A 24,791-nucleotide genomic window follows, 5' to 3' on the forward strand; every position below is an offset into this window, starting at 1 on the left:
TAAAGAGTGATCTGATATATCTGTGGCCCCTCTATAAACATGTACATCCTGAAGTCTACTCAAGTCTTTTATCTACCAATACATAATCCAACAAACTACTGTCATTTCGCCCTACATCATATCTTGTATACTTATTTATCCTCTTTTTCTTAAAATATGTATTACCTATAACTAAACCCCTTTCTATACAAAGTTCAATCAAAGGGCTCCCATTATCATTTACACCTGGCACCCCAAACTTACCTACCACACCCTCTCTAAAAGTTTCTCCTACTTTAGCATTCAGGTCCCCTACCACAATTACTCTCTCACTTGGTTCAAAGGTTCCTATACATTCACTTAACATCTCCCAAAATCTCTCTCTCTCCTCTACATTCCTCTCTTCTCCAGGTGCATACACGCTTATTATGACCCACTTCTCGCATCCAACCTTTACTTTAATCCACATAATCCTTGAATTTACTCATTTATATTCTGTTTTCTCCTTCTATAACTGATCCTTCAACATTACTGCTACCCCTTCCTTTGCTCTAACTCTCTCAGATACACCAAATTTAATCCCATTTATTTCCCCCCACCGAAACTCCCCTACCCCCTTCAGCTTTGTTTCGCTTAGGGCGAGGACATCCAACTTCTTTTCATTCATAACATCAGCAATCATCTGTTTCATGTCATCCGCACTACATCCACGCACATTCAAGCATCCCAGTTTTATAAAGTTTTTCTTCTCTTTTTTAGTAAATGTCTACAGGAGAAGGAGTTACTAGCCCATTGCTCCCGGTATTTTAGTCGCCTCATACGACACGAATGGCTTACGGAGGAAAGATTCTTTTCCACTTCCCCATGGACAATAGAAGAAATAAAGAAGAACAAGAGCTATTTAGAAAAAGGAGAAAAAACCTAGATGTGTGTATATATATGTGCATGTGCGTGTCTGTGAAGTGTGACCAAAGTGTAAGTAGGAGTAGCAAGATATCCCTGTTATTTAGCGTGTTTATGAGACAGAAAAAGACACCAGCAATCCTACCATCATGTAAAACAGCTACAGGATTCTGTTTCACAGTCATCTGGCAGGACGGTAGTACTTCCCTGGGTGGTTGCTGTCTACCAACCTACTACCTACCTAGCCTAATCCAACTAAATATATTTTAGATAAGTTTACAATAATTTAATCATAAACAAACACAATAATATATATATATATATACATTCGTTAGGCTCAGAATGATTTTTCTGAAATTATTGCATACCTAAATTTTTGCTTACCTTATTCGGTAAGAAGAGCGTCGCTATTTAAGCCAAAATAGCAAGTTTTTACCTATTCGGCACGATATATATATATATTAGAGGACCTTCAACATATACAGTGGAACCCCAGTGTTTGGACATCGAACTTTTGTTCGATGTCCGAAGCCTCGAACTTTTCCCAGTTTTTAATTATAAGTCTGACACACTGGAGGATGTTGAACTGACTCTTCTAAAAGTCTCTTAGAGTTAGGTCAGTGTCACAGGTCACTTTAAAGCACTTTTGAAACAGGGCTTTCCTGTAGTGTTTTTACAACTTAATTTTAAACAAGTTAGTGCGTTTGGACTCCGGTTTGTTTGAGGTCCGGTATGGTCCAACACCGAGGTTCCACTGTATACTGAAATAATTGCATCAAGGGCCGTACCACGTCGAACACACAGCTTCTCGTCTGACCTGCCATGTTAACCAACACTGGGTTTCGTTAGTATCCGCCTTGGACAACCAAATGCTGCTCGCGTCAATTTTTCAGGTGTCCCGTAGCTCAGCTGGTAGTACACTCTGTTCACACATACAGGTCCGTGGTTCGATCCCCGGTACGGGTGGAAACATTGGAAGTTTCCTTAATACACCTGCTGTCCATGTTCACTTAGCAGTAAATAGGTACCTGGGGGTTGGCAAACTGGTGTGGATCGCATCCTAGGGCCAAATTTAACCTAATTTATCCGAAATGTTCTGCGTAACAAAGTATGTCACTGATATCAGCTAGATCTGTGTGAGCTGTATTATGTACTTAAAGAAATACATAATATTATTATTAATGTTTTCTTTTCCCACAGACTCACTTTTGCTGAGGAATCACTGACAACCTTGATAAACATGACATACAGTCTCCTTAAGAAGTCAAGAGCAAGAAGACCAACACTACATACACAGTCACTGCTAGTGAGGGTTGGGCTGATGGCTGTAACGGCTGTAGTTGTGATTCCTGTGGTAACAGCCCAGTTTGGAAGTTACTCTGATCTCAAGGGTGATTACTGCAGAGCAAGGTAATGTGGAAGTGGTTAGTTTATTTAACTGCCGATTTTTTGGAGTGTTGTGTCCTAGTTCTTGGATCCACTTTCATCCTTCAGCTGATTGACTGACATGATTCTGTTCTGCATATTTCTGTTTGAGTTTTTCTATGAAGTTATCATCCAGTATGTGCAATATATAATTGTTTCTTCTTTCTCTAACCTGGGGAATGTCAAAGAAGATCACAGATGGAGTACACGCTAGGGGATCAAAGGCTGTAAATCTGACTCAAGAAACAGTATCATGTACTATCATATCTAACATCCTTAAGGAGCATATCAACCAAATAACTGCTGGAGCATATGGCCGGCAACCTAACAATAGCGTTTCGACGCCTAAGTAAGGAATCACTGAAGACACAATACGACCATTACGGGTGCGCAGAACCAACGTGGAAGGTTTGCAACAAGACTAGTCCTACAGCTGAAGGGAATGTCCTGTGAGGAGAGGTTAATTGAAATTAATCTGACAGCACAGGACGACAGGAAGAATAGGGTTGACATAATAACGACGTATAAAATACTGAGAGGAACTGAGAAGTTAGACAGGGACAGAAGGTTTTAGAGATGAGACAACGCAAAAGGGGGTCACAACTGAAAGTTGAAAACTTTGATGAGTCACCGGGATGTTAGGAAGTATTTCTTCAGTTATAGAGTTGGTGGGAAGTGGAACATTCTGGAGAATGATGTAGCGGAGGAAGAATGCAAACTTAGTTTTAAGAAGATGCCAGATAAAACTCTTAGAGCTGGGAGAAAATGTACCTAGTAGCGACCAGCGAAGAGGCGGGGCCAGGAACTGTGACTCGATCCCCTGCAACCACAAATACCTAGAGATACCTGGAGAGGGTTTCGGGGGTCAACGCCCCTGCGGCCCGGTCTGTGATCTGGCCTCATAAGTGAGTACTCACAAACACACACACACACACAAACACACACACACATGCACACACACACACATACACACACACACACACACACACACACACACACACACACACACACACACACACACACACACACACACACACACACACACACACACCATTGAGCCAGAAATGAATTTGAATGGATAAGGAGAGAGACCCAATGGTAATATGAGAATGATGTAGCATCAAGAGCTAAATCTGGCCCAAAGTTGTTATTCAGCCACTTCAGGAGAAAAACAACAGCCAAAGACCAGGTGATCAGGATGAGGAGAAGAGGGAAGCTCACAGAGACCGACCAGGAACTATGTGAGGAGCTCAGCTCAAGATTCAAGGAGGTATTCACAGTGGAGGCAGAGAAGCTTTCAGCAAACCGAGGGAGTAGCGTGCACATCAAGTACTGGACTCACAGCACACAACAGAGGAGGTGAAGAAACTGCGAGGTGAAATAAATACCTCGAAGTGGTTGGCCTTGAATCATTTCATAAATGTTACTTTGCTCACGCTCTAAAAGAACATTAAGTGATAAAAAAAAAAATCGTTTCCACTGGCTCTTGTCTAACACGCTTATGCACGCTTGCTGAAAGTCCAAGCCCCTCACACACAAAATCTCCTTTACCCATCTCTCCAACTTTTACCAGGATGACCCTACGCTGCCTTCCCTCCACTACAGATTTATATGCCCTCAAAGTCTTAACATTTTATTTCATCCTTTCTAAATGTCAGAACCACCTCAACATCCCTTTCTCTGAACTCTGTATAATACTTTTAAAAACACTGCATCTCCTTCTAATTTTCCAAGCTACAGATTCTCTGCATTATATTTACACCACACATTGTCCTCAGACATGACAACTTATCTGCCTCCAGCCTTCTTGTTACAACATTCACCATCCATGGCTCACACACATGTAATGATATTGATACCACTATACTCTCATAAATTTCCCTACTTGCTTCCATGGATAACGTTTTTTGTCTCCACACACTCGTCAGTGTTACACTTCCTTTTTCCCCCCCCTCATCAATTCTATGATTCACCTCATCTTTCACAGACCCATCTGCTGACATGTGCACTCCTAAATATTTGAATACATTCACCTCCTCCATACTCTCTCCATCCAATCTGATATTCAGTCTTTCATTACCTAATTTTTTTGTAATCCTCATCACCCTAGTCTTTCTTATATTCACTTTTAATTTTCTTCTTTTACATACCCTACCAAACTCATCCACCAATCTCTGCAACTTCTCTTCAGAATCTCCCAGAAGCATAGTGTCATCAGCAAAAAACAACTGTGACAACTCCTACTTTGTGTTAGATTCTTCATCTTTTAACCCCACACCTCTTGCCAACACCCAAGCATTCACTTATCTCACAACTCCATCTATAAATATATTGAACAACCATGGCGGCATCACACATCCTTTTAATGGGAAATAATTTCCCTCTCTCTTACATACTCTAATCGGAGTCTCACTATCCTCGAAAAAAACTTTTCATTGCTTTCAATGACCTACCTCCTATTCCATACATTTTCAACATGTACCACATTGCCCCCCTATCCACTCTGCCATACGCCTTTTCCAAATCCTTAAATGCCACAAAAACCCCTTTATCATTTTCTAAATACTGTTCAGATATATGTTTCACTGTAAACACTTGGTCTACACACCTCCTACCCTTCCCAAATCCTCCTTGTTCATCTGCTAACCTACTCTACTTCTAACTCTCAATTCCTTCAATAATAACTCTACCATACACTTTGCCAGGTATACTCAACAGACTGATTCCCCTATAATTTCTGCACTCTCTTTTGTCCCTTCTGCATTTATACAAAGGAACTATACACACTCTCTGCGAATCCATAGGTACCTTCTCCTTTTCCAAACATATATTATATAAAATCACCAACCATTCCAAAAATATATGCTACTTGCTTTTAATATTTGTATCCCATCAGTCTCAGCTGCTTTACTCCCTTTCATTCTACCCACTGACTCATGCACCTCCCCCACACACTGACTCATGCACCTCCCCACACACTGCCTCATGCACCTCCCCCACACACTGACTCATGCACCTCCCCACACACTGACTCATGCACCTCCCCACACACTGACTCATGCACCTCCCCACACACTGACTCATGCACCTCCCCACACACTGACTCATGCACCTCCCCACACACTGCCTCATGCACCTCCCCACACACTGACTCATGCACCTCCCCACACACTGCCTCATGCACCTCCCCACACACTGACTCATGCACCTCCCCCACACACTGACTCATGCACCTCCCCCACACACTGACTCATGCACCTCCCCCACACACTGACTCATGCACCTCCCCACACACTGACTCATGCACCTCCCCCACACACTGACTTATGCACCTCCCCCACACACTGACTCATGCACCTCCCCCACACACTGACTCATGCACCTCCCCCACACACTGACTCATGCACCTCCCCACACACTGACTCATGCACCTCCCCACACACTGACTCATGCACCTCCCCACACACTGACTCATGCACCTCCCCACACACTCACTCATGCACCTCCCCACACACTCACTCATGCACCTCCCCACACATTGACTCATGCACCTCCCCACACACTGACTCATGCACCTCCCCACACACTGACTCATGCACCTCCCCACACACTGACTCATGCACCTCCCCACACACTCACTCATGCACCTCCCCACACACTCACTCATGCACCTCCCCACACACTCACTCATGCACCTCCCCACACACTCACTCATGCACCTCCCCACACACTCACTCATGCACCTCCCCACACACTCACTCATGCATCTCCCCACACATTCACTCATGCATCTCCCCACACACTCACTCATGCACCTCCCCACACACTGACTCATGCACCTCCCCACACACTGACTCATGCACCTCCCCCACACACTGACTCATGCACCTCCCCCACACACTGACTCATGCACCTCCCCACACACTGACTCATGCACCTCCCCCACACACTGACTTATGCACCTCCCCCACACACTGACTCATGCACCTCCCCCACACACTGACTCATGCACCTCCCCCACACACTGACTCATGCACCTCCCCACACACTGACTCATGCACCTCCCCACACACTGACTCATGCACCTCCCCACACACTGACTCATGCACCTCCCCACACACTCACTCATGCACCTCCCCACACACTCACTCATGCACCTCCCCACACATTGACTCATGCACCTCCCCACACACTGACTCATGCACCTCCCCACACACTGACTCATGCACCTCCCCACACACTGACTCATGCACCTCCCCACACACTGACTCATGCACCTCCCCACACACTCACTCATGCACCTCCCCACACACTCACTCAAGAACCTCCCCACACACTCACTCATGCACCTCCCCACACACTCACTCATGCACCTCCCCACACACTCACTCATGCATCTCCCCACACATTCACTCATGCATCTCCCCACACACTCACGCACCTCCCCACACACTGACTCATGCACCTCCCCACACACTGACTCATGCACCTCCCCACACACTCACTCATGCACCTCCCCACACACTGACTCATGCACCTCCCCCACACACTGACTCATGCACCTCCCCACACATTCACTCATGCACCTCCCCACACACTCACTCATGCACCTCCCCACACACTGACTCATGCACCTCCCAACACACTGACTCATGTACCTCCCCACACACTCACTCATGCACCTCCCCACACACTCATGCACCTCCCCACACACTGACTCATGCACCTCCCCACACACTGACTCATACACCTCCCCACACACTGACTCATGCACCTCCCCACACACTGACTCATGCACCTCCCCACACACTGACTCATGCACCTCCCCACACACTGACTCATGCACCTCCCCACACACTGACTCATGCACCTCCCCACACACTGCCTCATGCACCTCCCCACACACTGACTCATGCACCTCCCCACACACTGACTCATGCACCTCCCCACACACTGACTCATGCACCTCCCCACACACTGACTCATGCACCTCCCCTCACACTGACTCATGCACCTCCCCACACACTGACTCATGCACCTCCCCACACACTGACTCACGCACCTCCCCACACACTGCCTCATGCACCTCCCCACACACTGCCTCATGCACGTCCCCACACACTGACTCATGCACCTCCCCACACACTGCCTCATGCACGTCCCCACACACTGACTCATGCACCTCCCCACACACTGACTCATGCACCTCCCCACACACTGACTCATGCACCTCCCCTCACACTGACTCATGCACCTCCCCACACACTGACTCATGCACCTCCCCACACACTGACTCACGCACCTCCCCACACACTGCCTCATGCACCTCCCCACACACTGCCTCATGCACGTCCCCACACACTGACTCATGCAACTCCCCACACACTGCCTCATGCACGTCCCCACACACTGACTCATGCACCTCCCCACACACTGACTCATGCACCTCCCCCACACACTGACTCATGCACCTCCCCACACACTGACTCATGCACCTCCCCACACACTGACTCATGCACCTCCCCACACACTGACTCATGCACCTCCCCACACACTGACTCATGCACCTCCCCACACACTGACTCATGCACCTCCCCACACACTGACTCACGCACCTCCCCACACACTGCCTCATGCACCTCCCCACACACTGCCTCATGCACGTCCCCACACACTGCCTCATGCACCTCCCCACACACTCACTCATGCACCTCCCCACACACTGCCTCATGCACCTCCCCACACACTGACTCATGCACCTCCCCACACACTGCCTCATGCACCTCCCCACACACTGACTCATGCACCTCCCCACACACTGCCTCATGCACCTCCCCACACACTCACAACTGTTCTTCTCACACAAACAAGATATTACACCTCCCTGCCAAATGCACAAAATCACAGCTTCTCTATCTTCATCAACATTTAACAGTTCCTCAAAATATTCTCTCAATTTTCCCTCTACTTCAAACTCTTTATCTAATAACTCTCTTCTCTTATTTTTAACTGTCAAAGTAATTCGTTCCTTAGGCTTTCTTAATTTATTAATCTCACTCCAAAACTTTTTCTTATTCTCAGCAAAATTTGTTGATAGCATCTCTCCCACTCTCTAATTTGCTCTCCTTTTACGTTCCTTCACGGTTCTCTTAACCTCTCCTTTTCTCTCAATATACTCTTCCCTACTTCCATCACTCCTTCTTTGTAAAAACCTTCCATATGCTAACTTTTCTTACTACTCTCTTTCTCATCATTCCACCAATCTCTCTTCTTCCCTCCCGCACTAACAATAATCTTCAATAATTCTACTGAAACAGTACAACTGCCTGAGGAGTGGAAGACAACAAACATAGTCCCAATATTTAAGAAAAAAGACAGCCAGGCACCACTAAACTACAGACCTGTGTCGCTGACATGCATATTATGTGAGGTTTTGGAGAAGATCATCAGAAGAGTGCTGGATCACCTAGAAAGGAACGGGTTCATGACAACCAGCACGGCTTCTGGGAAGGAAATAAAACTAAGACAGGAGAGAGATGGATGGGTAGACTGCATCTTCTTGGACTGTAAGAAGGCATTTGATACAATAAAACGCAAAAGGCTGGTTGAAAAGCTAGAATAACAAGCAGAAATAGCAGGGAAAGTATTGCAATGCATCAGGGAATACGTGACAGGAAGGAAACGAAGGTTGTTGGTACATGGCAAGGTATCATAGTGGGTGAAATGTGTTGAGTGGGGTTCCGCAATGGTCAGTCCAAAGTCGGGGGGTGTTTCTAGTATATATAAATGACACGACGGAAGGGACTGATTCAGTGGTGTCCCTTTTCACAGATAATGCGAAGCTAATGAGAAGAATACAAGTGGACGAGGATTAGGTAAGCCTAAAAGGGGACCTGGATAGGCTGCAAACCTGGTCTGATAAATGGTTCCTGGAGTTTAACCCCAGCAAGTGCAAAATCGTGAAGTTTGGGGAAGAACAAAGAAGACTGCAGACTGAGTACAGCCTAGGAGGTCAAAGGTTGCAAACTTCACTGCAGGAAAAGGATCTTAGGGTGACCATCATACCGAGCACATCTACTGAGGCACACATTAACCAAATAACTGCTGCGTCATATGGGCGCCTGGCAAACCTAAGAATAGCATTTCGACATCTAAATAAGGAGCATTCAAGACATTATACATTGTGTACGTCAGGCCCATATTGGAGTATGCAGCACCAGTATGGAACCCACACCTGGTCAAGAACATCAAGAAATTAGAGAAAGTGCAAAGGATTGCAACAAGACTAGTCTCAGAGTTAAGGGGTATGCTATACGAGTAGATGTTAAGGGAAATCAAGCTGACGACACTGGAGGACAGGAGGGATAGGGAAAACATGATACTGACATAGTATAAAATACTGAGAGGATTTGACAAGGTGGATAGCGACAGAATGTTTCAGAGATGGGACGCAGCAACATGGGGCCACAGATGGAAGTTGAAAACTCAGATGATTCAAAGGAATGTTAGGAAGTACTTCTTGTCACAGAGTTGTCTGGAAGCGGAACAATCCAGAGAGTGATGTAGTGGGCGTAGGAACCATACATAGCTTTAAGAAGACATTCGATAAAACTCTTGGAGTAGGAGATAGTGGACCAAGTAGCTAGCAGTGAAGAGGTGGGTTCAGAAGCTATGAATCGACCCCCTGCAACTACAACTAGATGAGTACAACTAGGTGGATACACACACACACACACACACACAGGAGCTGAGTTGAGGGGCCAGGAGCTGAGTCTCGACCCCTGCAACCACAATTAGGTGAGTACACACGCACACACACACCGTGTACATTTGGCCCATACTGGAGTATGCGGCACCAGTTTGGAACCCACACCTAGCCAAGCAAGTAAAGAAACTAGAGAAAGTGCAAGGGTTTGCAACAGGACTAGTCCCAGAGCTAAGGGGTATGTCCTACGAGGAGAGGTTAAGGGAAATCGACCTGACGACACTGGAGGACAGGAGAGATAGGGGAGGACATGATAACGACATACAAAATACTGAGAGGAATTGACAAGGTAGACAAAGACATAATGTTCCAGAGATGGGACACAGCAACAAGGGGACACAGTTGGAAGTTGAAGACACAGATGAATCACGGGGATGTTAGGAAGTATTTCTTCAGCCACAGAGTAGTCAGGAAGGGGAATAGTTTGGGAAGCGATGTGGTGGAGGCAGGATCCATACATAGCTTTAAGCAGAGGTACGATAAAGCTCATGGTTCAGTGAGAGTGACCTAGTAGCGACCAGTGAAGAGGCGGGGCCAGGAGCTTGGACTCGACCCCTGTAACCTCAACTAGGTGAGTACACACACACACACACACACACACACACACACACACAGGAGGCAGGATCCATACATAGCTTTAAGCAGAGGTACGATAAAGCTCATGGCTCAGGGAGAGTGACCTAGTAGCGACCAGTGAAGAGGCGGGGCCAGGAGCTTGGACTCGACCCCTGCAACCTCAACTAGGTGAGTACACACACACACACACACACACACACACACACACACACACACACACACACACACACACACACACACACACACACACACACACACACACACACACACACACACACACACACACACGTGGAGAGGTTAAGGGAAATCAACCTGACGACACTGGAGGACAGGAGGGATAGAGGAGACATGATAACGACATATAAAATACACATACACACTATTAACAATCGGAGCCTACCTCTACGTAATATATATACCTTCAATGAAAGTTTGAATCCGAGCAGAAGTGGCTTTCTTAAATTTTTACGTGGAAACCTTGGAAGAAAAAACTTTCATTATTATGTCACCCTGAAGGTGAATATTTGAGTAATTACCTGATTTTTTTCTCTCCTCTTCCTCCAACTTTTCGATTTTATTTCGTTAATTACTAGAGAACGTCTCATCCAATCTACTTCAAATTTTCAACATTTATATGCGGTAAGGAGGAGCAAATTCTTGGAACTATTATCATAATCTGGTGCCTTATAACCAGAGTTCTTGGATCCATTCCCATCCTATTATAATCACTCTTATAACTTCAGAATTCATCAGTGATGTACCAAAATATCGACGACCTCTCAAGTGTCGGTGTTTATGTGGCCATTTGATGTAAAATAATGTTAAATTTGTATTATCTCCAAATCATGTTAACCCTTTGTTTACCTCTGAAAGGTTTCATTATTTAATGACTGATTCATCTTAGGGTCAGTATTGTACCTATGATGTTTCATATGTATGTAGGTAAATTTCCTGATGAAGTTAACTATTGGAAAAATAACTTGGAATCATTAGACTGTCGTAACTGGAGAATAACTCATCTCGTCAGTGTCAAATTTTTCCCACTAACTCAGGTTTCCTGACCACAAACATCACTCAGATATTGGCTTGTATAAGTTCCAGTGTGTCAATGTTACTGGAGAAATGTGATATTCGTTTTTATTCAGTATTTAAAGAATGTTTCTTCAGATTGTCTTCAGAATATTGCTGAAGATACATTCTATAAGAAGGATCATTCTCCAGAATTTTAGTATGAGGTGCAAGTCTGAAATTTTACTGAAATATTTGGAATCAGATGAGTTACTGCAGAATCTCTTTCCCTGTTATCAACAAACATAACTTGTCACTCTGGGTTGTGTAAATTTCAATTTACAACTTTCATTAAGCAAACTGTTCCTCCATGTAATAACTAGATTACCTTTAATCTCTAAATACTGGTGTATCCTAGTCGGAAGTATTTTTTAATTAATTTTCGGCTCTTTGGATGCCACTTTTCCAATTTATTTTGTCACATTTATCAAATTATTTAAAATATTTAAATTCAAATATTTTTTCCTTGCAAACTGTAGATGTCTATAAACATAATATAAATTACGAAGTAAACCTGAAAAAAAAAAAATCGTGTTTTTTTATATCTACAAGTTCGTGTACAACGTGTATAGATCCAGTTGACACCGATGACATATTGTATAGAAAGTTTTTTGTTACGCAGAACATTTCTGGAAAATAATATTTTGTCCCCAAAATGCGAATCCTATTTTGCGAAACATTTAATAAACATTTTCGTTTGTGTTTTACAAAGGACAATCTTCAATTTTTCTGTGATGTTTCTTACACAAGATTCACGGGAATGTTTACATACATGTGTGTCACATATATAATGTTACATAAGCCATTCCAAAATTTTGTGTGTGATAGGTAGAGACAGATACCTCTGATCGGCTGCAAAATTTCAACTCTGGTGTGTCCTACCTAAAACAAGGTTAATATTGTTCATATAATGTGTAGATGCCATTTTGTCACCGTCAGTGAAAAATCGTTATTTTTGCATTGATGCTGCTGAGGAACTTTTGATCCAAGGAACTGAACTTATCTTCACTTTTCTTGATCTTGTTTGAATATCTCCCATTTCTCAGATGCTTTATGACATCAACGGGTGTAGCTCGTTGATGACTCGTATGCAGTGGATGAAATGTTTCATGAGTTTAGGCTGAGTAGGCACAAATTTTATTGGATTCTTCCCAAAAAACTGAGAAATACTTCTTCTGGTCAATATTAAACTTTTATTGTTGATGTATTTTCCTCACAGGAAAAAATATTTTAATGTTAGGTCTTGTAAGTCGTCTTGTATTAATTTTACTAATGCAAATTGTTTCTGTGAAATACATGTGTGTGCCCTTAAGACCTTTCTTAAATATTTGTATGTTATGTACACTAAGTTTTTATGAAATTTAGTAACATAATTACTTAATTTCTTGCTTTCTTTAAAGTTGGTCAGTCTTACTTACGGCAAAATTTTGGACTAATTTTGGCTTGTTTAGTTTATGACTTGGTTTCCCTTTTGCAATATTGTATAAACTAAATTACTACTTTTAATACAAAAAATTTTGAATGTTGCACCAGATTAGTTTCAATCCTTCTATGTTGTTTGTTAGTTAATGTAACATCTGAGTGACCAAGGTTGTTAGTGTGCTTGTGTATTATAGGATATTGGTCTTTATGGTCTCTCGGTAAGATCTTAATTAGTTTAGATATGTAGTAATTTACCATTTTTATTGACGATATTTAGATATTAGTCTGCTTATTATAACTTGTGAATGCCTCTCCTGATTCCCCTCATATATTCAACACTTAAATATAATTCGCAAGAAACTAATTCCCTTTAGAACACCCGTGTTGGTATTCAATGATCAAATTATTCAAGGTGACTTAGAATTACCTCTTCAGTTACTCATGTCATCAGTTTCCCTCAACTGAGGTTAAGTTTACAAGTATATAACCCAGTGGGTCCCAACATTTTCTTACTCCCGCTCCCCTATAAAATTTTTGCTCTAACCTCACCCTCCTACAATTTAAACTTTGTTCAAGGATAAAGAATGTGGAGTCATACTAAATTTTATGAAAAGAAGATACTATTTATTTTACTTTCTAATATAATATGTGAACAAAAATCAGACTTACAGAAAAGAAACATATCACAGAATGATATTTGAATACACCTTACAAAAATAATAACTTGCTTGAAATATATACAAAAAAGTCAAATCAAGAACTAGCTTTTAAACCTTCAGAGAGGAATTTTATTTTTTTAATATATAAAAAATCAAACATATGGACAAGAATGGATGTCTCCGATTAACATTTGAATATACCATACAAAAAATAGTTACTTTCTGTAAATATGTACAAGTTAATAAAATCAAAAGGCTGAATTCCAAAAAATTTGCGAATCCATTTTAATTCAATGACTTATTTGTTCCTGTTTCTTGCTTGTGAGTTTTTCAAAACGTTGAACTGTTGGTGATAGCAATACGCATGTCTGCCTGTGCATTCAAACGATTTCTAGATTTTGTCTTAATTGACAAAATAGTACTGAATCGTGATTCACATAAGTTGTCGCAAATGGAATGAGCACAGTTAGTGCAGTGTCAAAAATTCTTGGAAATAGAACCACAGCCGAGCACCAATACTCTTGAACATTAAAATGGTATAAAATACCGACAGGTTGTTAGGTAAGACACATATGCAACAGTTAGGTATCTTTATTGTGAAACGTTTCGCTTACACAGTAGGCTTCTTCAGTCAACTTTTCTGTACTTGACTGAAGAAGCCTACTGTGTAGGCGAAACGTTTCACAATAAAGATACCTAACTGTTGCATATGTGTCTTACCTAACAACCAATACTCTTCCAAAGTTTTACTCTCAAATTGCATTTCAAGAGCACGATTGGAATGCAGATCTATAAGATCTTTCAGCTCTCCATCATCAAGTGATGGACGCTTCTCGCACTCCCTGGAATGATGTCTCGCACCCCCAGGGAGTGCGAGCACCCCCTGGGGGTGCGGAACCCCTGATATAATATGAAGGTAATGGTCAATCTTCCTCTTTTAGTGACATACTGAAGAGATTACTTATTGGTTGCTAAGTTTCCTCTAACATTCCTTCACAACCATTGACATGTCAAGCCTCATCAATTATTTGATTATAAATTATCTGTATAATTTATTTTTGACTTGACTAATATAATTACTGATGTCTCGGATTCCTTTTACATCTTTTTTGCCTAAAAAACAAAAAGCAAAAAGAAAACAAGCACTAAAAATAGTTCTTATTTCTTTGTCAGGTCAGTAAAGTGACCTGAGATACATCCGAATGGGTCACTCATGCCCCTAATATTGTTCCTTCTTATGTACCTGTGACCTGAGATACATCAGAATGGGTCACTCATGCCCTTATATTGTTCCTTCTTATATACCTGTGACCTGAGATACATCAGAATGGGTCACTCATGCCCTTATATTGTTCCTTCTTATATACCTGTGACCTGAGATACATCAGAATGAGTCACTCATGCCCTTATATTGTTCCTTCTTATATACCTGTGACCTGATATACATCAGAATGGGTCACTCATGCCCTTATATTGTTCCTTCTTATATACCTGTGACCTGATATACATCAGAATGGGTCACTCATGCCCTTATATTGTTCCTTCTTATATACCTGTGACCTGAGATACATCAGAATGGGTCACTCATGCCCTTATATTGTTCCTTCTTATATACCTGTGACCTGAGATACATCAGAATGGGTCACTCATGCCCTTATATTGTTCCTTCTTATATACCTGTGACCTGAGATACATCAGAATGGGTCACTCATGCCCTTATATTGTTCCTTCCTATATACCTGTGACCTGAGATACGTCAGAATGGGTCACTCATGCCCTTATATTGTTCCTTCTTATATACCTGTGACCTGAGATACATCAGAATGGGTCACTCATGCCCTTATATTGTTCCTTCTTATATACCTGTGACCTGAGATACATCAGAATGGGTCACTCATGCCCTTATATTGTTCCTTCTTATATACCTGTGACCTGAGATACATCAGAATGGGTCACTCATGCCCTTATATTGTTCCTTCTTATATACCTGTGACCTGAGATACATCAGAATGGGTCACTCATGCCCTTATATTGTTCCTTCTTATATACCTGTGACCTGAGATACATCAGAATGGGTCACTCATGCCCTTATATTGTTCCTTCTTATATACCTGTGACCTGAGATACATCAGAATGGGTCACTCATGCCCTTATATTGTTCCTTCTTATATACCTGTGACCTGAGATACATCAGAATGGGTCACTCATGCCCTTATATTGTTCCTTCTTATATACCTGTGACCTGAGATACATCAGAATGGGTCACTCATGCCCTTATATTGTTCCTTCTTATATACCTGTGACCTGAGATACATCAGAATGGGTCACTCATGCCCTTATATTGTTCCTTCTTATATACCTGTGACCTGAGATACATCAGAATGGGTCACTCATGCCCTTATATTGTTCCTTCTTATATACCTGTGACCTGAGATACATCAGAATGGGTCACTCATGCTCTTATATTGTTCCTTCTTATATACCTGTGACCTGAGATACATCAGAATGGGTCACTCATGCCCTTATATTGTTTCTTCTTATATACCTGTGACCTGAGATACATCAGAATGGGTCACTCATGCCCTTATATTGTTCCTTCTTATATACCTGTGACCTGAGATACATCAGAATGGGTCACTCATGCCCTTATATTGTTCCTTCTTATATACCTGTGACCTGAGATACATCAGAATGGGTCACTCATGCCCTAATATTGTTCCTTCTTATATACCTGCGACCTGAGATACATCAGAATGGGTCACTCATGCCCTTATATTGTTCCTTCTTATATACCTGTGACCTGAGATACATCAGAATGGGTCACTCATGCCCTAATATTGTTCCTTCTTATATACCTGAAAAACTCTTTGGTTTGGTCCACGAATCTCTGGTGATAATAATCTCAGTACTTCTTTAGGCTTGTCTCTTTCCGTTTTCGTCTTCTGTCATAAGTTGAATATATTGGTCAATTACGTAATTATCTTCACTTTTGATTATCTTGTATATGTCTCACTTTTAATCCAAGAGATGTTATAGTCTACTGTTCATCCATTAAGAGTAATTTAAGTTTAATATAATTTCTCTGTTGGGCAACTTATACAATGCTTTTGAAAATGTCATCCAGGCAACCATCTCCGCTACCCTGGTACTTAAGATATTCCTTAGTTAACGCAGTTTACACTACCCAAACAATCACTAAGCTAATGGTATCTGCAGTTCGAAAATCAAGGACTTTAACAAGGTCATATTAAAACTAAGTGTTCTGTGATTTTCTCAAAAATTTTCATTAACTAAGATCATTTTTTAAGAAATTCCATGTTTACCAGAAGCAAATTTAGCGGGTATTTCCTCTAGTTGGTTATATAGCAAACTGTTCTTAAAGGCAGTATTAGAGTACTTCTAGAAAGTTGCTAGGCTCTAAATTTCTATTTAGCTAAAGACTAAATTGTGTGTTGTATATTCCACTAAAACCACATCTTCGTATATAAATTCTTTAAGAATTTTGATTCGTAGAAGTTTACTGTGTGTGTGGGAAATCAAGCGAGTAAAGACTGATTTCTCATTACTAAGTGAGGTGGGGGGGGGGGGGGGAAGACGTTAAGAGTGAGAGTGTAGAGAGGGAAGACCTATAACTTAATACTAGGGTTACCATACATGTCTGGTGAACCTAATTACCAACAACCTTATGTGTAAGTCTATTTTAGTGATGATGGTTCTTCACTGGGTTAATATTCAGACTCGTGCATAAGTACTTAAGTTAGACTTAAAATATAGAATAAGTTGGTAGTATTTGGATAACTTCACTATAAGCCTATACATGGACATCACAGTGCCACAGCCATGGGCAGCTCACAGCCTACCCACGCCAGAATCTTCAGTCAGGCGCATACAACAATACTGACAAGATGATGACTCTTCTGACTAATCCAGGTGTTAACACAGTATTCCGTGGGATTCCTGAAACACTACCTGATCTCTCACATTCCATAGATCAAGGCAGAAAGTTTATTATCAGCACTATTGAATGTATTCATAGTTATATTAATGAGCTACTGCCAACGTGGAAGGTCCACCAATGAAACCTTCAGGAGACCGAATATACATCTATACCCGGAGCACAAACTGCACTTGTCTAGACAGAGGTTAGAAATCCTATGTTATCCAGGGATGGGATCGCAGGTTCTTGGATTGGATTCAACTAATGGCCTAATTCCATAATCAGCTAATCAGGCATCCAAATACTATAACATACTCCTGTTCCAGACACTGTTACCACTTTCTAGGTTGGGAAGTCTGTTAACCAAACCGAAGTTCAGTGTTCCATGCCATTTAAAAACTTCAACCAAACTGGTTCTGTGTCTATGTCTTCCACTTCGATATAATTTCTGACACAGTCGTGTAAATATTCAGTGACATACTTCGTTGCTCCGCTTTCCTGTAAGTGCATTTATCCCCGTCCCATTTCTCTCAGATTAAACTATGTTTCAGTTATTGCATCAACATCTATATTTCCTGCAGATACGATCTGACTGAGCTCATTTTTTTTTCTTGAGTATGTGATCCTCGTCTCTGTCCACTGTTGAGTTTTGTTTGTACACCAAATAAACAGTGAATGCTTTCCTAAAATAACTTTACAGTGTTTGTTCATTTTTTCCTCTAGTGCCTTTGTTTCCCACTTACCCAGACTTCTATCCTTCATCCTTTTAAATAATTTTCATTTAGAAAAGTATCTCCTCTACTGAGTTGACTTATGCTACCATCCTTGTTGCAAGATGCTACCATCCTTGTTGCAAGATGCTACCATCCTTGTTGCAAGATGCTACCATCCTTGTTGCAAGATGCTACCATCCTTGTTGCAAGATGCTACCATCCTTGTTGCAAGATGCTACCATCCTTGTTGCAAGATGCTACCATCCTTGTTGCAAGATGCTACCATCCTTGTTGCAAGATGCTACCATCCTTGTTGCAAGATGCTACCACCTTTGTTGCAAGAGATGCTACCACCCCTGTTGCAAGATGCTACCACCCTTGTTGCAAGATGCTACCACCCTTGTTGCAAGAGATGCTACCACCCCTGTTGCAAGATGCTACCATCCTTGTTGCAAGATGCTACCACCCTTGTTGCAAGAGATGCTACCACCCCTGTTGCAAGATGCTACCACCCTTGTTGCAAGATGCTACCACCCTTGTTGCAAGATGCTACCACCCTTGTTGCAAGATGCTACCATCCTTGTTGCAAGATGCTACCACCCTTGTTGCAAGAGATGCTACCACCCCTGTTGCAAGATGCTACCACCCTTGTTGCAAGATGCTACCACCCTTGTTGCAAGATGCTACCACCCTTGTTGCAAGATGCTACCACCCTTGTTGCAAGATGCTACCACCCTTGTTGCAAGATGCTACCACCCTTGTTGCAAGATGCTACCACCCTTGTTGCAAGATGCTACCACCCTTGTTGCAAGATACTACCACCCTTGTTGCAAGATGCTACCATCCTTGTTGCAAGATGCTACCACACTTGTTGCAAGATGCTACCACCCTTGTTGCAAGATGCTACCACCCTTGTTGCAAGATGCTACCATCCTTGTTGCAAGATGCTACCATCCTTGTTGCAAGATGCTACCATCCTTGTTGCAAGATGCTACCACCTTTGTTGCAAGAGATGCTACCACCCCTGTTGCAAGATGCTACCATCCTTGTTGCAAGATGCTACCATCCTTGTTGCAAGATGCTACCATCCTTGTTGCAAGATGCTACCACCCTTGTTGCAAGATGCTACCATCCTTGTTGCAAGATGCTACCATCCTTGTTGCAAGATGCTACCACCCTTGTTGCAAGATGCTACCACCTTTGTTGCAAGAGATGCTACCACCCCTGTTGCAAGATGCTACCATCCTTGTTGCAAGATGCTACCATCCTTGTTGCAAGATGCTACCATCCTTGTTGCAAGATGCTACCATCCTTGTTGCAAGATGCTACCATCCTTGTTGCAAGATGCTACCATCCTTGTTGCAAGATGCTACCACCTTTGTTGCAAGAGATGCTACCACCCCTGTTGCAAGATGCTACCACCCTTGTTGCAAGATGCTACCACCCTTGTTGCAAGAGATGCTACCACCCCTGTTGCAAGATGCTACCATCCTTGTTGCAAGATGCTACCACCCTTGTTGCAAGAGATGCTAACACCCCTGTTGCAAGATGCTACCACCCTTGTTGCAAGATGCTACCACCCTTGTTGCAAGATGCTACCACCCTTGTTGCAAGATGCTACCATCCTTGTTGCAAGATGCTACCACCCTTGTTGCAAGAGATGCTACCACCCCTGTTGCAAGATGCTACCACCCTTGTTGCAAGATGCTACCACCCTTGTTGCAAGATGCTACCACCCTTGTTGCAAGATGCTACCACCCTTGTTGCAAGATGCTACCACCCTTGTTGCAAGATGCTACCACCCTTGTTGCAAGATGCTACCACCCTTGTTGCAAGATGCTACCACCCTTGTTGCAAGATGCTACCACCCTTGTTGCAAGATGCTACCACCCTTGTTGCAAGATGCTACCATCCTTGTTGCAAGATGCTACCACACTTGTTGCAAGATGCTACCACCCTTGTTGCAAGATGCTACCACCCTTGTTGCAAGATGCTACCACCCTTGTTGCAAGATGCTACCACCCTTGTTGCAAGATGCTACCACCCTTGTTGCAAGATGCTACCACCCTTGTTGCAAGATGCTACCATCCTTGTTGCAAGATGCTACCACCCTTGTTGCAAGATGCTACCACCCTTGTTGCAAGATGCTACCACCCTTGTTGCAAGATGCTACCACCCTTGTTGCAAGATGCTACCACCCTTGTTGCAAGATGCTACCATCCTTGTTGCAAGATGCTACCACCCTTGTTGCAAGATGCTACCATCCTTGTTGCAAGATGCTACCACCCTTGTTGCAAGATGCTACCACCCTTGTTGCAAGATGCTACCATCCTTGTTGCAAGATGCTACCACCCTTGTTGCAAGAGATGCTACCACCCCTGTTGCAAGATGCTACCACCCTTGTTGCAAGATGCTACCATCCTTGTTGCAAGATGCTACCACCCTTGTTGCAAGATGCTACCACCCTTGTTGCAAGATGCTACCATCCTTGTTGCAAGATGCTACCACCCTTGTTGCAAGAGATGCTACCACCCCTGTTGCAAGATGCTACCACCCTTGTTGCAAGATGCTACCATCCTTGTTGCAAGATGCTACCACCCTTGTTGCAAGATGCTACCATCCTTGTTGCAAGATGCTACCACCCTTGTTGCAAGATGCTACCACCCTTGTTGCAAGAGATGCTACCACCCCTGTTGCAAGATGCTACCACCCTTGTTGCAAGATGCTACCACCCCTGTTGCAAGATGCTACCACCCTTGTTGCAAGAGATGCTACCACCCCTGTTGCAAGATGCTACCACCCTTGTTGCAAGATGCTACCACCCTTGTTGCAAGATGCTACCACCCTTGTTGCAAGATGCTACCATCCTTGTTGCAAGATGCTACCACCCTTGTTGCAAGATGCTACCACCCTTGTTGCAAGATGCTACCACCCTTGTTGCAAGATGCTACCATCCTTGTTGCAAGATGCTACCACCCTTGTTGCAAGATGCTACCACCCTTGTTGCAAGATGCTACCACCCTTGTTGCAAGATGCTACCACCCTTGTTGCAAGATGCTACCACCCTTGTTGCAAGATGCTACCACCCTTGTTGCAAGATGCTACCACCCTTGTTGCAAGATGCTACCACCCTTGTTGCAAGATGCTACCACCCTTGTTGCAAGATGCTACCACCCTTGTTGCAAGATGCTACCACCCTTGTTGCAAGATGCTACCACCCTTGTTGCAAGATGCTACCACCCTTGTTGCAAGATGCTACCACCCTTGTTGCAAGATGCTACCATCCTTGTTGCAAGATGCTACCACCCTTGTTGCAAGATGCTACCATCCTTGTTGCAAGATGCTACCACCCTTGTTGCAAGATGCTACCACCCTTGTTGCAAGATGCTACCATCCTTGTTGCAAGATGCTACCACCCTAGTTCCAAGAGATGCTACCACCCCTGTTGCAAGATGCTACCACCCTTGTTGCAAGATGCTACCATCCTTGTTGCAAGATGCTACCACCCTTGTTGCAAGATGCTACCATCCTTGTTGCAAGATGCTACCACCCTTGTTGCAAGATGCTACCACCCTTGTTGCAAGAGATGCTACCACCCCTGTTGCAAGATGCTACCACCCTTGTTGCAAGATGCTACCACCCCTGTTGCAAGATGCTACCACCCTTGTTGCAAGAGATGCTACCACCCCTGTTGCAAGATGCTACCACCCTTGTTGCAAGATGCTACCACCCTTGTTGCAAGATGCTACCACCCTTGTTGCAAGATGCTACCATCCTTGTTGCAAGATGCTACCACCCTTGTTGCAAGATGCTACCACCCTTTTTGCAAGATGCTACCACCCTTGTTGCAAGATGCTACCATCCTTGTTGCAAGATGCTACCACCCTTGTTGCAAGATGCTACCACCCTTGTTGCAAGATGCTACCACCCTTGTTGCAAGATGCTACCACCCTTGTTGCAAGATGCTACCACCCTTGTTGCAAGATGCTACCACCCTTGTTGCAAGATGCTACCACCCTTGTTGCAAGATGCTACCACCCTTGTTGCAAGATGCTACCACACTTGTTGCAAGAGATGCTACCACCCCTGTTGCAAGAGAGATGCTGCCACCCCTGTTGCAAGAGAGATGCTGCCACCCCTGTTGCAAGAGATGCTACCACCCCTGTTGCAAGAGATGCTACCACCCCTGTTGCAAGAGATGCTACCACCCCTGTTGCAAGAGAGATGCTGCCACCCCTGTTGCAAGAGATGCTACCACCCCTGTTGCAAGAGAGATGCTGCCACCCCTGTTGCAAGAGATGCTACCACCCCTGTTGCAAGAGAGATGCTACCACCCCTATTGCAAGAGATGCTACCACCCCTGTTGCAAGAGAGATGCTGCCACCCCTGTTGCAAGAGATGCTGCCACCCCTGTTGCAAGAGAGATGCTACCACCCCTATTGCAAGAGATGCTGCCACCCCTGTTGCAAGAGAGATGCTACCACCCCTGTTGCAAGAGATGCTACCACCCCTGTTGCAAGAGATGCTACCACCCCTGTTGCAATAGAGATGCTACCACCCCTATTGCAAGAGATGCTACCAACCACCCCTGTTGCAAGAGAGATGCTTCCACCCCTGTTGCAAGAGAGATGCTGCCACCTCTGTTGCAAGAGAGATGTTACCACCCCTGTTGCAAGAGAGATGCTACCACCCCTGTTGCAAGAGAGATGCTACCACCCCTGTTGCAAGAGAGATGCTACCACCCCTGTTGCAAGAGAGATGCTACCACCCCGTTGCAAGAGATGCTGCCACCCCTGTTGCAAGAGAGATGCCTCCACCCCTGTTGCAAGAGAGATGCTACCACCCCTGTTGCAAGAGAGATGCTACCACCCCTGTTGCAAGAGAGATGCTACCACCCCTGTTGCAAGAGAGATGCTACCACCCCTGTTGCAAGAGAGATGCTACCACCCCTGTTGCAAGAGAGATGCTACCACCCCTGTTGCAAGAGAGATGCTACCACCCCTGTTGCAAGAGAGATGCTACCACCCCTGTTGCAAGAGATGCTACCACCCCTGTTGCAAGAGAGATGCTACCACCCCTTTTGCAAGAGAGATGCTACCACCCCTGTTGCAAGAGAGATGCTACCACCCCTGTTGCAAGAGAGATTCTACCACCCCTGTTGCAAGAGAGATGCTACCACCCCTGTTGCAAGAGAGATGCTACCACCCCTGTTGCAAGAGAGATGCTACCACCCCTGTTGCAAGAGAGATTCTACCACCCCTGTTGCAAGAGATGCTACCACCCCTGTTGCAAGAGAGATGCTACCACCCCTTTTGCAAGAGAGATGCTACCACCCCTGTTGCAAGAGAGATGCTACCACCCCTGTTGCAAGAGAGATTCTACCACCCCTGTTGCAAGAGAGATGCTACCACCCCTGTTGCAAGAGAGATGCTACCACCCCTGTTGCAAGAGAGATGCTACCACCCCTGTTGCAAGAGAGATTCTACCACCCCTGTTGCAAGAGAGATGCTACCACCCCTGTTGCAAGAGAGATGCTACCACCCCTGTTGCAAGAGAGATGCTACCACCCCTGTTGCAAGAGAGATGCTTTGTAGATGAATGGTTCAGAGAACCGACATGTTGATAAATTAGACACATGTGCAACTCTTGGGTATCTTTATTGAGGAAACGTTTCGCCACACAGTGGCTTCATCAGTCCATACAAAGGAGAAACTTGAAGAACAGGAGGAGAATGAGGTAATCAGTCCCTCAACCTTGAGTCGATGTGTTCAGTCCATCAGTCTTGAATAGAATACGGCATATGAGAGGAGAAGCAGCTTATAAACCGTATGGCAGGAGAGGTGCAGCAGTCATAGGTCGTGTCACATTTGTTCAATGTGGAAGTAGGTCGTGCCAAGAATTAGGCAAGCGAAGAATTCCTAAGTATTAAGATCCCAAGAAGTTGCAGTGTCTGACAGGTTTGTAGATGAATGGTTCAGAGAACCGACATGTTGATAAATTAGACACATGTGTAACTCTTGGGTATCTTTATCTTTATCTTGGGCACGACCTACTTCCACATTGAACAAATGTGACACCACCTATGACTGCTACACCTCTCCTGCCATACGGTTTATAAGCTGCTTCTCCGCTCATCTGCCGTATTCTACTCAAGATTGATGGACTGAACACATCGACTCAAGGTTGAGGGACTGATTACCTCATTCTCCTCCTGTTCTTCAAGTTTCTCCTACGTATGGACTGATGAAGCCACTGTGTGGCGAAACGTTTCCTCAATAAAGATACCCAAGAGTTGCACATGTGTCTAATTTATCAAGAGAGATGCTACCACCCCTGTTGCAAGA

At 43.9% G+C, this 24,791-nt stretch overlaps 1 protein-coding gene across 1 annotated transcript in view; it reads left to right on the plus strand.

Moving 5' to 3' along the window:
- The first annotated feature begins 2,087 nt into the window (after nt 1–2,087).
- Nucleotides 2,088–24,791, plus strand: part of LOC128694074 (uncharacterized peptidase C1-like protein F26E4.3) — a 164,335-nt gene continuing 141,631 nt past the window's right edge. Inside the window, exon 1 of the mRNA XM_070093827.1 lies at nt 2,088–2,292. Within this exon, the coding sequence (XP_069949928.1) occupies nt 2,123–2,292 (170 nt within the window). The 5' untranslated portion in view covers nt 2,088–2,122. The remainder of the gene's footprint in view (nt 2,293–24,791) is intronic.

The sequence above is a fragment of the Cherax quadricarinatus genome, chromosome 43, assembly GCF_038502225.1.
Source record: "Cherax quadricarinatus isolate ZL_2023a chromosome 43, ASM3850222v1, whole genome shotgun sequence".
Classification (NCBI taxonomy): Eukaryota; Metazoa; Arthropoda; class Malacostraca; order Decapoda; family Parastacidae; genus Cherax; species Cherax quadricarinatus.